The 15,734-nt window shown below is 46.3% G+C and overlaps 1 protein-coding gene across 2 annotated transcripts in view; it reads left to right on the forward strand.

Annotated features, from left to right (window-relative positions):
* Positions 1–13,670: 13,670 nt before the first annotated feature.
* The window catches only part of PTPRN (protein tyrosine phosphatase receptor type N), a 169,968-nt gene continuing 167,904 nt past the window's right edge, over positions 13,671–15,734 (forward strand). For both annotated transcript variants that reach the window (XM_077447849.1, XM_077447850.1), the window contains exon 1: positions 13,671–13,901. In XM_077447849.1, coding sequence (XP_077303975.1) covers positions 13,820–13,901 — 82 coding nt within the window. In that variant the 5' untranslated portion in view covers positions 13,671–13,819. The remainder of the gene's footprint in view (positions 13,902–15,734) is intronic.

Consider the following 15,734-nt stretch of genomic DNA (forward strand, 5'->3'; position numbering starts at 1 on the left):
GGATGGGCACTGATAGGTACCACAGATAGATGGGACTGATGGGCACTGATAGGTGGCACTGATAGGTGGCTCTGATAGGTGGCACTGCTGGGCACTGATGGGCGGCACTGCTGGGCACTGATGGGCGGCACTGCTGGGCACTGATGGGCGGCACTGGGGTGCAGCACCTTTGAGGCAGATTTTGGGTGGCACTGTGGGTGGCACTGCTGGGTGGCACTGTGGGTGGCACTGTGGGCACTGCTGGGTGGCACTGTGGGCACTGCTGGGTGGCACTGTGGGCACTATGGGCACTGCTGGGTGGCACTGACAGGGGGGCACTTACTTTATTTCAGGATGGCACTGCGGGTGGCAGGTGGGCACTGGCAGGGGGCAGGTGTCCGCTTGAATTGCTGGCCGTGATCGGGACTGATGTCCCGAACACGGCCGCCGGCGATCGGCTTTTTTTTTTTCTCCTCGCGCTGTCAGCGCGAGGAGGAATACTAGCCGATTACCGGCTCCGTTTTATCACATGATCAGCTGTCATTGGCTGACAGCTGATCACGTGATAAGGGGTCGGGATCGACCCCTTACACGGATCGGTGATCAGGCGAGTCTCACGGACTCGCCGATCACAGAGCGCGCCGCGCGCGCCCCTCAGGGGGCGCGCAGGCCGCTCGTAACCGGGACGACGTCAATAGACGTAGTCCCGGCAATCTAGGTCCGCGCTAATGCCGTCATTCGGCAATAGCGCGGTACCCAAGTGGTTAAAATACATTTTGTGTATTTTTTTTTCCTGAAGTTTTGCACTTGATGTGCGACACAAAACAATTTTATTCTCCAGGATCTCTGGACCGAGTACAAGTACCGATACTTTTTTCAAGTACTCACCGATACTTTATTTTTATGTTATGTGACAGTTTTCAAAGCACAATACAGATTAGGTGGCACTGATAGACGGTGGGCACTAATTGATGGCGGGCACTGACAAATGGCACTGATGACGGTCACTGACAGATGGCACTGATGGCTGGCACTGACAGGTGGCTGGCACTGATAGGGGACACTTATGGGCACTGGGCACTGATAGGTAGTGATGGACGAACGTTTCGCCCGGCGGTCGTTTCGCGGCGAATTTCCGACATTCGCGGTCCGCACGTTCGAACGCCTTTTTCCGTCGTTCGCCGCGGCGGACTTACGTGTTTAATGTATACAAGAACTTTAACCTTTGGTGACACGTTTATCATGTGATACAGGACAGCCAATTGAGACATGACAGCACATGGACACTTGGACATTCCCCCTAACCTATAAATACACCCGATCCGGTGGCCATTTTACATTCTTTCTTCTGTTACGATAGGGACAGGTTCCTGTGTGGAGTAGGGAGAGATAAACCACTAGCTATTTGGTACACAAAAGTTCTTTTCAGGACTGGTATAGGTGTTAGGTGTTGATAGGTTTGCTGTGCTGCTGATTCTTGCAGCAGCCTGAGTGTCTTTTGTTAGTTTAGAGAAAGGGAAAGGACGGTGTATGCTACAGGGACAGCCAGATTAGTCTTTCATCATCATCATCATCATCATCATCATTAGCTGTTACTATCAAGGTCCACAAAAGAGCTGTTCCAGTAACCACTAATCGTTCTCTTTTTTTGCCAATTTGTATAGGGACAGGAAGGAAGCAGTGTTGTCAGGCAGTGAGGGTAATTTTAAAGACTTGCTGTTATTATTAGTTCCACAAAGGTTCTTTTCAGGACTGGTATCAGTGGTACAGTAATAGGCTTGTACATGTATAATATTCTTTCTTCCAAATATAGAAAGGATATTATACTTGACTGCTGCCCTTCTGCTGCAGTCTGCTAAACATTCACAACTCACTTGTTCCACAAAAGTTCTTATAAGGACTGGTAACTTGGTATAGGGTGCTACGGTACATAGGCTTGAGTGCGGTACAGTCTGCTGTTCTGTAAGGACCGCTATCGGTCCACAATAGATAGGGTTGACGTGCACCACTGCTGACCGCTGCCCTATACTGCAGCAGTCCTTCAGCGGTATAGGGACTGACGTACAGTCTGCTAATCACTAACACACAACCTGCTTGTTCCACAAAAGTTCTTATAAGGACTGGTAACTTGGTATAGGGTGCTACGGTACATAGGCTTGAGTGCGGTACAGTCTGCTGTTCTGTAAGGACCGCTATCGGTCCACAATAGATAGGGTTGACGTGCACCACTGCTGACCGCTGCCCTATACTGCAGCAGTCCTTCAGCGGTATAGGGACTGACGTACAGTCTGCTAAACACTAATACACAACCTGCTTGGTCCACAAAAGTTCTTATAAGGACTGGTAACTTGGTATAGGGTGCTACGGTACATAGGCTTGAGTGCGGTACAGTCTGCTGTTCTGTAAGGACCGCTATCGGTCCACAATAGATAGGGTTGACGTGCACCACTGCTGACCGCTGCCCTATACTGCAGCAGTCCTTCAGCGGTATAGGGACTGACGTACAGTCTGCTAAACACTAATACACAACCTGCTTGGTCCACAAAAGTTCTTATAAGGACTGGTAACTTGGTATAGGGTGCTACGGTACATAGGCTTGAGTGCGGTACAGTCTGCTGTTCTGTAAGGACCGCTATCGGTCCACAATAGATAGGGTTGACGTGCACCACTGCTGACCGCTGCCCTATACTGCAGCAGTCCTTCAGCGGTATAGGGACTGACGTACAGTCTGCTAAACACTAATACACAACCTGCTTGGTCCACAAAAGTTCTTATAAGGACTGGTAACTTGGTATAGGGTGCTACGGTACATAGGCTTGAGTGCGGTACAGTCTGCTGTTCTGTAAGGACCGCTATCGGTCCACAATAGATAGGGTTGACGTGCACCACTGCTGACCGCTGCCCTATACTGCAGCAGTCCTTCAGCGGTATAGGGACTGACGTACAGTCTGCTAAACACTAATACACAACCTGCTTGGTCCACAAAAGTTCTTATAAGGACTGGTAACTTGGTATAGGGTGCTACGGTACATAGGCTTGAGTGCGGTACAGTCTGCTGTTCTGTAAGGACCGCTATAGGTCCACAATAGATAGGGTTGACGTGCACCACTGCTGACCGCTGCCCTATACTGCAGCAGTCCTTCAGCGGTATAGGGACTGACGTACAGTCTGCTCACTTCCTTGACCCAAAAAAGCACACCGTACTATATGCCCCTACCCTCCTCTTTGAAGAGGTTGAGCGGTGTCATATTTCTACTGGGGCTGCTTATGATATCCCTGTGCTGTGCTGACTTCCTCCTGGGGGTTCTTATTATGAAGGGATCACACTATCCCTGTGCTGTGCTGACTTCCTCCTGGGGGTTCTTATTATGAGGGGATCACACCATCCCTGTGCTGTGCTGACTTCCTCCTGGGGCTGCTTACGGTGCTGCTGTCAGTGCTGTATGTCACGGTGCTGCTGTCAGCGCTGTATGTCACGGTGCTGCTGTCAGCGCTGTATGTCACGGTGCTGCTGTCAGCGCTGTATGTCACGGTGCTGCTGTCAGCGCTGTATGTCACGGTGCTGCTGTCAGCGCTGTATGTCACGGTGCTGCTGTCAGCGCTGTATGTCACGGTGCTGCTGTCAGCGCTGTATGTCACGGTGCTGCTGTCAGTGCTCTGTATTACGGTGCTGCTGTCAGATGCCTCTATCACGGTGCATGTGTCATTCCGGTATGTCACGCTGCTGGTGATCATCTCCTGCACCCTCTTCTTTGCCTACCCTGGTCCCTGACCTTCCCTCTCCTCCATTGCCTTCATTAGCTCCATAGTCCTGAATTGTTAGAACAATTTCCCAAATAAAATAAAAATGCTTGTAGTTATCGATCCCAAATTCACCTCATACATGTATTATGTCATTGTCCAGATGGTGGGACTACGTTTTACCCCCTAATAATTACCACGTGGCCGCAAATTCGACATGAAGGTTTGCAAAGTTCGCCTCCCATTGAAGTCAATGGGGCCCGCGGCGAACGTTCGGTTTCGCGAACGTTTGGGTCCGTTCGCATTTCGCTTTCGCGAAACGTCCCGTCGGAAGTTCGTCCATCACTACTGATAGGTGGCATTTAATGGCACTGATGGGCAGGCACTGTCATGCCATGAGTAAAGGCTGCTGCGACGCCCATCTTAGTACTCTTTGCACTCGGCCACATTAAAAGCAGCAGCGGCCATCTTTTTACACCCAGCCCGAACTATATAGGCTGGGTGTAATAAGGTGTCTGCTGCTGGCTTACTCCAGCCGAGTGCAGGGTGTACTAAGATGAGAGTCAGGATGTCCACCTGCGTCACTTCCATTCCACCCGCTGACTTCCGGTTGCGCCGAGCCACTTAATCCTCTCTCCCAGGTATCGGATCAGGCATCGGGAGCATTTGTGCGAGTACAAGTACTTGCGCAAATGCTCAGTATCAATCCCGATACCGATACTAGTCATTTAAGTGTAATGCCCCGTACACACGATCGGAAATTCCCCCAGAAAAAGTCCGATGTGAGCATTTGGTCAGAAATTCCGACCGTGTGTATGCTCCATCGGACTTTTGCTTCCTGTCAGCAAAAGATTGAGAGCAGGTTCTCTATTTTTCGGTCGTAAAAAGTTCAGATCGCCTGTACAAATTCCAACGTGCCAAATTCCTAACGCATGCTCGGAAACAATTCGACGCATGCTCGGAAGCATCGAACTTCATTTTCTCGGCTTGTCGTAGTGTTGTACGTCACCGCGTTCTTGGCGGTCAAAGTTCAGAGAACTTTTGTGTGACCGTGTGTATGCAAGCCAAGCTTGAGCGGAATTCCGTCGGAAAAACCATCTAAGCTTTGTCCGACAGAAAATCCACTCGTGTGTATGCGGCATTAGAGCCTGATTAAGTGTCGGACATTGGTCAGAGGTTAGGTACATTTAGGAATTTTTTTTTTTTGGGGCTCATTGTTATCAGCGCTGAAATCTAATGTACCAGATAAATTCGTCATTTTCATTTTTGCAGCAAAACCGGAGTTTCCTTTTTAATGGTTTTCGGTCGTTTGCTTCCAAGCTTCGCACACATCTGTTTAATGCAGCCCCTCCAGCTACTGCCATTATCTCCTGCAATTTCTGTTTGTTAATATGGATGAAATGTCACCCAGTTCCCAGAATTATACCCAGAGGACAGGCTGTCATAACTGCCGCCTCTTCAGGCCCGGCGTGCCATACAATAGGAGCAAGTATCATTCATTGGAAAGCACTCATCCACCATTAGCTCCCCTGCAGATATCTCTGTGCATCTCACAGCTACGCAGACCAATGATAATTAGGACAAAAATATGTGTTGTTAGCTGTAGTGCCATAGAACAGCCACCAATATGCCAACGAAGTTCTACCCCATTATATGCCCACTTCTCTCCTCTAAGGCTGAAAGTAGAACTAAAGGCAAAACTTAGTTTTTTTTTTTTTTTATTGTGGAAAGAGTAAGGGTGGACTATAACCCCTGCAGTTTTTTTTTTTTTTTACCATTGGGGAAACTTGCCTTCACTTCCTGTCCAATAGCCCAAACAGGAAGTGAGAGGAAATCCCTCTAAAGTGAGAGAATTCCTGGTTGTCACCAGAACTATTATTATTATACAGGATTTATATAGCGCCAACAGTTTGCGCAGCGCTTTACAATATAAAGGAAGACAGTACAGTTACAATACAAATCAATACAGGAGGGATCAGAGGGGCCCCGATCGTTACAATCTGCAACTAGTGTCCCCATTGGAAGATTCCCCTCCATTCCTGTTCTGCTGACAACCCAAAATGTAAGATTTTCTGTGACACGGCATAGGCTAAAACAGGTACTCTTCCCGAACAACCAATCGGATTCTAGTATTGAATTGACTAGCAATAGAGAAAGGAAAACCGGCCTGCTAAGGGTAGGGTTGCCACTTTTTCTTCAAGCCAAACCCAAACACTTCAGCGGTGCATAGTAAAAAAAAAAAAAAAAAAGTCTTAGTATACACTATAGCAGGGATATGCAATTAGCGGACCTCCAGCTGTTGCAAAACTACAAGTCCCATCATGCCTCTGACTCTGGGTGTCATGCTTGTGGCTGTCAGAGTCTTGCTATGCCTCATGGGACTTGTAGTTCTGCAACAGCTGGAGGTCCGCTAATTGCATATCCTTGCACTATAGGATTGTAACAGACCTGGGACACCTTTGGGCACTCCAAAGAGAATAGTAATGAGGTGTGCATATTCCCCCCCACCTTCCTGTTGATCCCTGTTCTGATCCACATTCTTGTTTGAATAATGTGTCCGGGTTTAAGGTGGACTAAAACCGGACATATGATTCAAAACCTGGACTGTCCGGGTGAATCCTGGACAAGTGGTAACCCTAGCTAAGGGCCACATGGATTGCACTGATTTTGAAACTTTTGGTAATGCATAGCTCCCAACTGTCCCTGATTTGAAGGGACTGTCCCTGATTTGGAGCAAAGTCCCTCTGTCCCTCATTCCTCCTCATTTGTCCCTCATTTTGGTCTGATCTATGTAGAAGATGTATATAAAATGCACTTTTTATCTTTCAAAAAGTGTTTTCCAGTGCTAAACCTTTCATCTGATTTCTAAATTGCTGCATTTGTAAATTCCAGAAGCCAATATAAAAGAATAGTAGTGGTAAAAAAAAAAAGCACTTTCAATCTTTTTTTTTTTTTGTACAATTCTCCTTTAAAGGGGTGTGGCAAGGGGCGTGTTCTATGCCTGCATACTTTTGCTGATAGGTGTCCCTCATTCCCGTCTCAAAAAGTTGGGATGTATGGTAATGACATAAGACTTTTTTGTTAATCTGTAACTATTCTTTCTGCTCAGCTCATATTTACAGAGATGCCCCATATGTGTGCAGAATCTAGGCACATTAACACCAGCTTTAACCACTTCAGCCCCGGAAGAATTTACCCCCTTCCTGACCAGAGCACTTTTTGCGATTCGGCACTGCGTCGCTTTAACTGACAATTGTGCGGTCGTGCGACGTGGCTCCCAAACAAAATTGACGTCCTTTTTTTTTCCCACAGATAGAGTTTCCTTTTGGTGGTATTTGATCACCTCTCCTTTTTTTTTTTTTTTTTTTTTGTGCTATAAACAAAAAAAGAGCGACAATTTTGAAAAAAACACATTCTTTTTTTACTTTTTGCTATAATAAATATCCCCAAAAAATATATAAAAAAATATTTTTTTTCCTCAGTTTAGGCCGATACATATTCTTCTACATATTTTTGGTAAAAAGAAATCGCAATAAGTGTATATTGATTGGTTTGCACAAAAATTATAGCATCTACAAAATAGGAGATAGTTTTATGGCATTTTTATTAATAATTTTTTTTTTTACTAGTAATGGAGGCGATCTGCAATTTTTAACATGACTGTGACATTATGGTGGACACATCGGACAATTTTGACACATTTTTGGGACCATTGGCATTAATACAGCGATCAATGCTATAAAATTGCATTGATTACTGTAAAAATGTCACTGGCAGTGAAGGGGTTAACCACTAGGGGGTGGGGAGGGGTTAAGTGTGTCCTGGGCAGTGATTCTAACTGTGGGGAGGGGGGGGATGTGTGTGACGTGGACACTGATCGATGCTCCAGATGACAGGGAGCAGACGATCAGTGTGCTGTCATTAGGCAGAATAGGGAGATGCTGTTTACATTGGCATCTCCCCGTTCTTGAGCTCCGTGAAACAATCGCGGGTATCCTGGCGGCGATCGAGTGGGAATTTATAAGTAAAGTACGGGTATGTCACTTTGCCCAGCCATGCCATTCTGCCGACGTATATATGCCGACAGCGGTCGGCAAGTGGTTAAAAAGTTATGTATTGTCAATGGACTAAGAGGAGCAGCTCACAATTCCGCATTTGCCGCACATGCATTTTTATTGACCCACATTCTTACCATGACTGCTATTGGCCGGTAGAACTCAAAAGATATCTGTATTCCATTCCATAAATACACTATATTACCTGACAACATTCTGACGACAAAATTCATGGGATTTTTTCTGAAGAATGTTGGCTCAAACTTGTCTTGCATACACGCGGTCACACAAAGTTGGTCGGAAATTCCAAACGTCAAGAACGCGGTGATGTACAATACGTACGATGAGCCCGAGAAAAATGAAGTTCAATAGCCAGTGCGGCTCTTCTGATTGATTCCGAGCATGCGTGGAACTTCGTGCGGCTGAATTGTGTACACGCGATTGGAATTTCCGACAACGGATTTTGTTTTTCTGAAAATTTGTGATCCAGATCTCAAAATTTTGTGTGACGGAAATTCCGATGGGAAATGTCCGATGGAGCCTACACACGGTTGGAATTTCCAACAAGAAGCTCCCATTGAACATTTTCCGTCGGAATGTCCGACCGTGTGTACAGGGCATAAGTCCGTAGGGTTCAATATTGAGTTGTCCCACCCTTTTCAGGGTGTCACCAGAACTAGCATCCCCATTGGATGATTTCCCTTCTATTCCTGTTTTGATGTCAACCGAAAAATGTAGGATTTTCTTTTACTTTCACTTTCGCTGATAACAGTAAACAGGACAATTAGAGAGGATCAATATCCCTAACAGGGGCACAGGCAGCCATAAAAACCCAACAAGGGTTCTAATCCCTCTCCACTCTATCCAAAACAAAAACAAAAAAAAAAAATTTAGATGCACCTTGAACCATTCCTTTAAGCCCCTCCCACTGTTAGCACAATTTGGCCACACCCAACATTAAGTGTGGTGTTCTACACTGTTATCCCCACCCCCCTGGCGCACCCCCAATAAAAGTGGACGTGGTCAGTAAGGTGCCCATGGATTTTATATATATATATATATATATATATATATATATAAAAAATGTGTGTTTAGGAGTCGGTTGATTTTGAATGACAACACATCACATCAACACACTAAACATTTGTTGCAGTAATGCACACATTAAAGAGTACCTGCACGTTCGATGAGAAAAACATATTCCCCTCGGAGTGATCGATGTACATTGCAAGGATTTTAAAACACTTTGTTGCAGATTCTTACCTTTTTTTTATTCTGAACAAATAGCTGTTTGTTTGTCTGTGTCCATGTGCAATGTGAATGGGAGTGACTTTATAATTATCAATCAGCTTCTACATTTGCAGGACTCCAATAAGGAAAGTGGCGGGGTCTGCATACCTTTTTAGATGTGATTTCCCTTTGGGAGTATCTCAGCAAAAAAAAAAATGTATTCCAGGGGATGCCCAAAAACGGACTTGTATCTTAGCGCAGACTTCTGGGAAAATCGGTGAGCCAATCACACAAGCAGGAAATGACACTTCTGGGGGGGGGGGGGTGTTCTGTATCCCACCTGTGTATAGAACACCTCCAGGTTGTCATATTGTATTTTACAGGAAATTACAGTGCTGCAGATTGAAAACAAGAGGTCATTTTTAATAACTTTCAATTATTTTTGAATAGTTTTATTATTATTATTACTACTATTATTATGTATTATTATTGAATAGTATTATTATTATTATTGAATAGTTTTATTATTATTACTACTATTATCATTATATATTATTATTGAATAGTATTACTATTATTATTATTATTGAATAGTTTTATTATTATTATTACTACTACTATTATTATATATTTTTATTGAATGGTATTATTATTATTATTATTATTATTTTTTTGAATAGTTTTATTATTATTACTACTATTATTACTATTCACTATTATTGAATAGTATTATTATTATTGAATAATATTATTACTATTATTATATATTATTGAAAAGTATTATTATTATATATTATTATTGAATACATATATATATATATATATATATATATATATATATATATATATATATATATATATATATATATATATATATATATATATATATATATATATATAATTTATTATTATTTATTTTTTTTACTTGCTATTTTTTTTCCTCCATGAAGTGGAGTTACCCTTTAACGCAATTGTTACCTCAATTAAAGAGTGAACAGGCCCTAAATGTAGCAAAACGCTATTTTTAGCAACTCTTATCAACCAATCAAAAATAATCTTTTATTGTTGTGACTCCAGTGACCCGAAAATTGATTGTGTTATTGGCCTTTCCATCATTAGTCCTTCCTGAATGCACACGTAGGGTGACATCCATCCATAGACCGCCCTCCCATCGGTCACCAGGCTTTATCTGAGAACAGGTGTAGACTTGACAGCTTGGAGCCGCAGATTTCATCAGTTCAAAAATATGACCGCCCCCCCCCCCCAGTCCAGAGACGGAGATCTGCCAGACTAATGAGTGTCATGTATGGGGGGGGGGGGTGGACATATAGATGATGCAATTACTATGGTTACTAGCAGTGAGTGGGTGTTAGGGGAGCGATCGCAAACTGTTATATATATATATATGAATGTACTGCCATTCTACACACAGAGCAGAAAAATTATATTATGTTCCGGATTCCCGATAGTCTGTATTCTGGAACCGAGTGTACTGATCACCGCAACACCGGATGGCATCTGCCAGGACAACCATTAATATTCTATACCGACCACCAGTGTAAGGGGTCACCTCTACACTGACCACCAATGTAAAGGGTCACCTCTACACTGACCACTAATGTAAGAGGTCACTTCTACCATGACTAACAATGTAAGGGGTCACCTCTACGCTGACCACCAATGTAAGGGGTCACCTCTACGCTGACCACCAATGTAAGGGGTCACCTCTGCACTGACCACCAATCTAATGGGTCACCTCTACAATGACCACTAATCTAAGGAGTCACTTCTACGCTGACCGCCAATGTAAGAGGTCACTTCTACACTGACCACCAATGTAAGGGGTCACCTCTACACTGACCACCAATGTAAGGGGTCACCTCTACACTGACCACCAATGTAAGGGGTCACCTCTACACTGACCACCAATGTAAGGGGTCACCTCTACACTGACCACCAATGTAAGGGGTCACCTCTACACTGACCACCAATGTAGGAGGTCACCTCTACACTGACCACCAATCTAAGGGTCACCTCTACACTTACTACCAATGTAAGAGTTCACTTCTACACTGACCACCAATGTAAGAGGTCGCCTCTACACTGACCACCAATGTAAGAGGTCGCCTCTACACTGACCACCAATGTAAGAGGTCACTTCTACGCTGACCACCAATTTAAGGGGTCACCTCTACACTGACCACCAATCTAATGGGTCACCTCTACACTGACCACTAATGTAAGGATTCACTTCTATGTTGACCACCAATGTAAAGGGTCACATCTATGCTGACCATCAATGTAAGAGGTCACCTCTACACTTACCACCAATGTAAAGGGTCACGTCTATTCTGACCACCAATGTAAGAGGTCACCTCTACACTGACCACCAATGTAAGGGGTCACCTCTACACTGACCACCAATGTAAGGGGTCACCTCTACACTGGCCACCAATGTAAGGGGTCACCTCTACAAGTTCCTCCACATTAATCTGATCCCTCCTGTATTGAATTGTAATGTAACTGTAGTGTCTGCCCTCATGTTGTAAAGCGCTGTGCAAACTGTTGGCGATATATAAATCCTGTATAATAATAATAATAATAATTAAACTCATCCAGCCATGTCTTTATGGAGCTGGCTTTGTACACAGGGCACAGTCATGCTGGAACAGAAAAGAATCAAGTGGCTGTAATGACACAATTTGCTGGCCGTGGCGGGCGCTGTCATCCATAGAGGTGATTGGTTGAATCGGCATTTACCTGTGCATGTGCATTTCAACGTATTCCCCAAACGTGAATTGGTCACACGTCACACACGTCACACCTGTCACACACACATCACACACATGTCACACACGTCACACACACGTCACTCACGTCACACATGTCACACACGTCACACATGTCACACATGTTACAGACATCACACACACATCACACACACACGTCACATGTGTCACAAACATCACACATGTCACACACGTCACACATGTCACACACGTCACACACACGTCACACATGTCACACACACATCACACTCTGGTAAATGCCGGTTCAAAAAAGTCTCAATGTTTAAGTGAACACAGCGATTCGCCTCTATAAACACGCATGTGCTTCTTGGCGGTTGTGGGAAAAAACGCAGGGATTTTCATCTGAATGAGGCCTCTTTGTTCTCAGGTCAGCGGGTCAAAGTATGACAGCAAGAGGATAAGAAAGCCAGCCAAGCAACTAGCATTTTCAGAATGAAGGCTCAACATTGGCAGCCTTTTTTATTTCTCTAATAATGTAACCTCTAAAGGAAGCTTTCATTGGAAGGAATAGCAGGGGAAGTCGCTGTTGTCTTTCTTTTGAAAATGTTAGTTGCCTGGCTGCCCTTGCCGTAACTCAATGAATTGTGAGTGCGGCCAGAACTCCTGATCTGTGTGCATGTCACTTTTTATCCCTAAATAAATGAAATGATCGTTTGAAAACTGCATTTTGTTTTTACTTGGGTTATCTTTGTGTGATATTACAGTTGTTTGATGATCTGAATCATTTAAGTGTGAGAAATATGCAAAAAAAAAAAAATCACACACACATATTTTTACCGCCCCCTTTTTTGGGTACACCTTGCTAGTACCAGGAAGATCATCTGTTTTTAAAATACTCAGACCAGCCCCAGCACCAATAGCCATGCCACATCCAAAGTCACTTAAAGTGGTTGTAAACCCTTTCAAACCACTTTGACCTACAGGTAAGCCTAGATTAAGGCTTACCTGTAGGTCCAAGAAATATCTCCTAAACCTACACGGTTTAGGAGATATTTTCCGAAAGACAGGCACCGCTGTCTACGGCGCACTGAGCGCGGCACCCGTCAACGGCAATATGCCGCGCATGGCTGCTCCCATGCGCATGCGCGGGAGTGACGTCATCGCGGCTTCGCCGAATGACAGCGGCGGAGCAGCGAGACCCCACCGAGAAGATGGATGCGGCAGACTACAGGGGACAGCGGTGACTTCGCTGGCTCCTGTGTCAGGTAAGTGACACATAATGGGCTACTATGCGATGCATAATAGTCCATTATGCTTTACCTTTGCAGGGAATGAAAGAGGAAGTAAACTCATCAGGGTTTACTTCCTCTTTAAATCCCATTTATGCCCCATTCTGATGTTCGGTTTGAACTTCAGCAAGTCGTCTTCACCACGTCTGCGGCCTAAATGCATTGAGTTGCTGCCATGTGATTGGCTGATTAGCAATTTGTGTTACAAAGCAATTGAACAGGTGTACCTAATAAAGTATCCTGTGTGTATATATATATATATATATAATGAAAAACGATGTACATAAGGGATATATATATACCTGTTAGTACAGATGTACCTAATGAAGCGGCCGATGAGTAAATATATTGTTATATATTTTTTTAGATATATCTTTTTTTATATATATATATATATATATATATATATATATATATATATATATATATATATATATATATATATATATATATATATATGTGCCCTTTAAACATCGGGAATGAATAATAAATCAGATCGGGGTGATAACCTTTCCTATTACATACAGGAAGCAGGTCAGGAAAGGGTTAATGGGCGTGTCTCTATGACGAGCATTGCTGGCAGGTGATAGGCGAGGGGGCGGGGCTGTGAGGCGGAGGGGCGGGGTCGGCGGGCGCAGTCTCGGCTCGGCTCTACAGTCGCTGTCCGTGGTGCTGATCGCGGCCGGGGAGAGCAGAGCGGGCGGAATGCGCCCTGTGTGATCGGGAGCCCCGGGGGCCCCTCATCCGTCACACCGCGGAGGCCTCCAGCACCAGGATGGGTCTCCCTGCAGGCGCCGTCCTCTGCCTCCTGCTGATCACCTGCTATCCCCGCGGGGGCCTGGGGGCCCGGAGCCACGGTGAGTGACATCCCCGCATCCGTCCGATCCCCCCCCCCATCACCGACTGCTGTACGACCTCCTCCCGGGGACTCCGTGTTGTAATTTATGGGGGGATTGTACACTCCACTACTACAGGGGGGCTCCTCTACTACAGGGGGCTCCTCTACTACAGGGGGGCTCATCTACTACAGGGGGGCTCCTTTACTACAGGGGGCTCATCTACTACAGGGGGCTCCTCTACTACAGGGGGGCTCCTTTACTACAGGGGGCTCATCTACTACAGGGGGCTCCTCTACTACAGGGGGCTCCACTACTACAGGGAGGCTCCTCTACTACGGGGGCTCCTCTACTACAGGGGGCTCCACTATACTACAGGGGGCTCTTCTACTACAGGGGGCTCCTCTACTACAGGGGGCTCATCTACTACGGGGGCTCATCTGCTACGGGGGCTCATCTACTACAGGGGGGGGCTCCTCTACCACAGGGGGGCTCCACTATACTACAGGGGGCTCCTCTACTACAGGGGGGCTCCACTACTATAAGGGGCTCCACTATACTACAGGGGGCTCCTCTGCTACGGGGGCTCCTCTACTTCAAGGGGGCTCCTCTACTACAGGGGGGCTCCACTACTACAGGGGGGCTCCACTATACTACAGGGGGCTCCACTACTACAGGGGGGCTCCTTTACTACGGGGGGCTCCTCTACTACAAGGGGGCTCCTCTACTACAGGGGGCTCATCTACTACAGGGGGGCTCTTCTACTACAGGGGGGCTCCACTACTACAGGGGGCTCATCTACTACAGGGGGGCTCCTCTACTACAGGGGGGCTCATCTACTACAGGGGGCTCCACTACTACAGGGGGGGCTCCACTACTACAAGCAGGGCTCCTCTACTACAAGCCGGGCTCCACTACTACAGGGGGCTCATCTACTACAGTGGGCTCATCTACTACAGGGGGGCTCCTCTACCACAGGGGGCTCCTCTACTACAGGGGGCTCCACTATACTACAGGGGGCTCCACTATGCTACAGGGGGGCTCCACTACTGCAGGGGGGCTCCACTACTGCAGAGGGACTCCTCTAATACAAGCAGGGCTCCTCTACTACAAGCAGGGATCCATTACTACAGGGTGGCTCTTCTACTACAGGGGTCTCATCTACTACAGGGGGGGGGCTTTTCTACTACAGGGGGCTCATCTACTACAGGGGGGCTCCTCTACTACAGGGGGGCTTCTCTACTACGGGGGGCTCCTCTACTACAGGGGGTTTCACTACTACAGGGGGCTCCTCTACTACAGGGGGCTCCTCTACTACAGGGGGGCTCCTCTACTACAGGGGGCTCATCTACTACAGGGGGGCTCCTCTACTACAAGGGGGCTCCACTACTACAGGGGGGCTCCTCTACTACAGGGGGCTTATCTACTATGGGGGCTCCACTACTACAGAGGGGCTCCTCTACTACAAGCGGGGCTCTTCTACTACAGGGGGCTCATCTACTACAGGGGGGGCTCCTCTACCACAGGGGGCTCCTCTACTACAGGGGGCTCCAGTATACTACAGGGGCTCCTCTACTACAGGGGGGCTCTTCTACTACAGGGGGCTCATCTACTACAGGGGGCTCCTCTACTACAGGGGGGCTTCTCTACTATGGGGCGGGCTCCACTACTACAGGGGGGGACTCCACTACTACAGGAGGCTCCACTACTACAGGGGGGACTCCTCTACTACAGGGGGCTCCTCTACTACAGGGGGCTCCACTACTACAGGGTGCTCCTCTACTACAGGGGGACTGGGGGCTCCTCTACTACAGGGGGCTCCATTACTACAGGGAACTCCACTACTACATGGGA

The sequence above is a fragment of the Lithobates pipiens genome, unplaced genomic scaffold, assembly GCF_037356315.1.
Source record: "Lithobates pipiens isolate NorthernLeopardFrog02 unplaced genomic scaffold, aLitPip1_a1.2 Scaffold_22, whole genome shotgun sequence".
NCBI classification, from domain to species: Eukaryota; Metazoa; Chordata; class Amphibia; order Anura; family Ranidae; genus Lithobates; species Lithobates pipiens.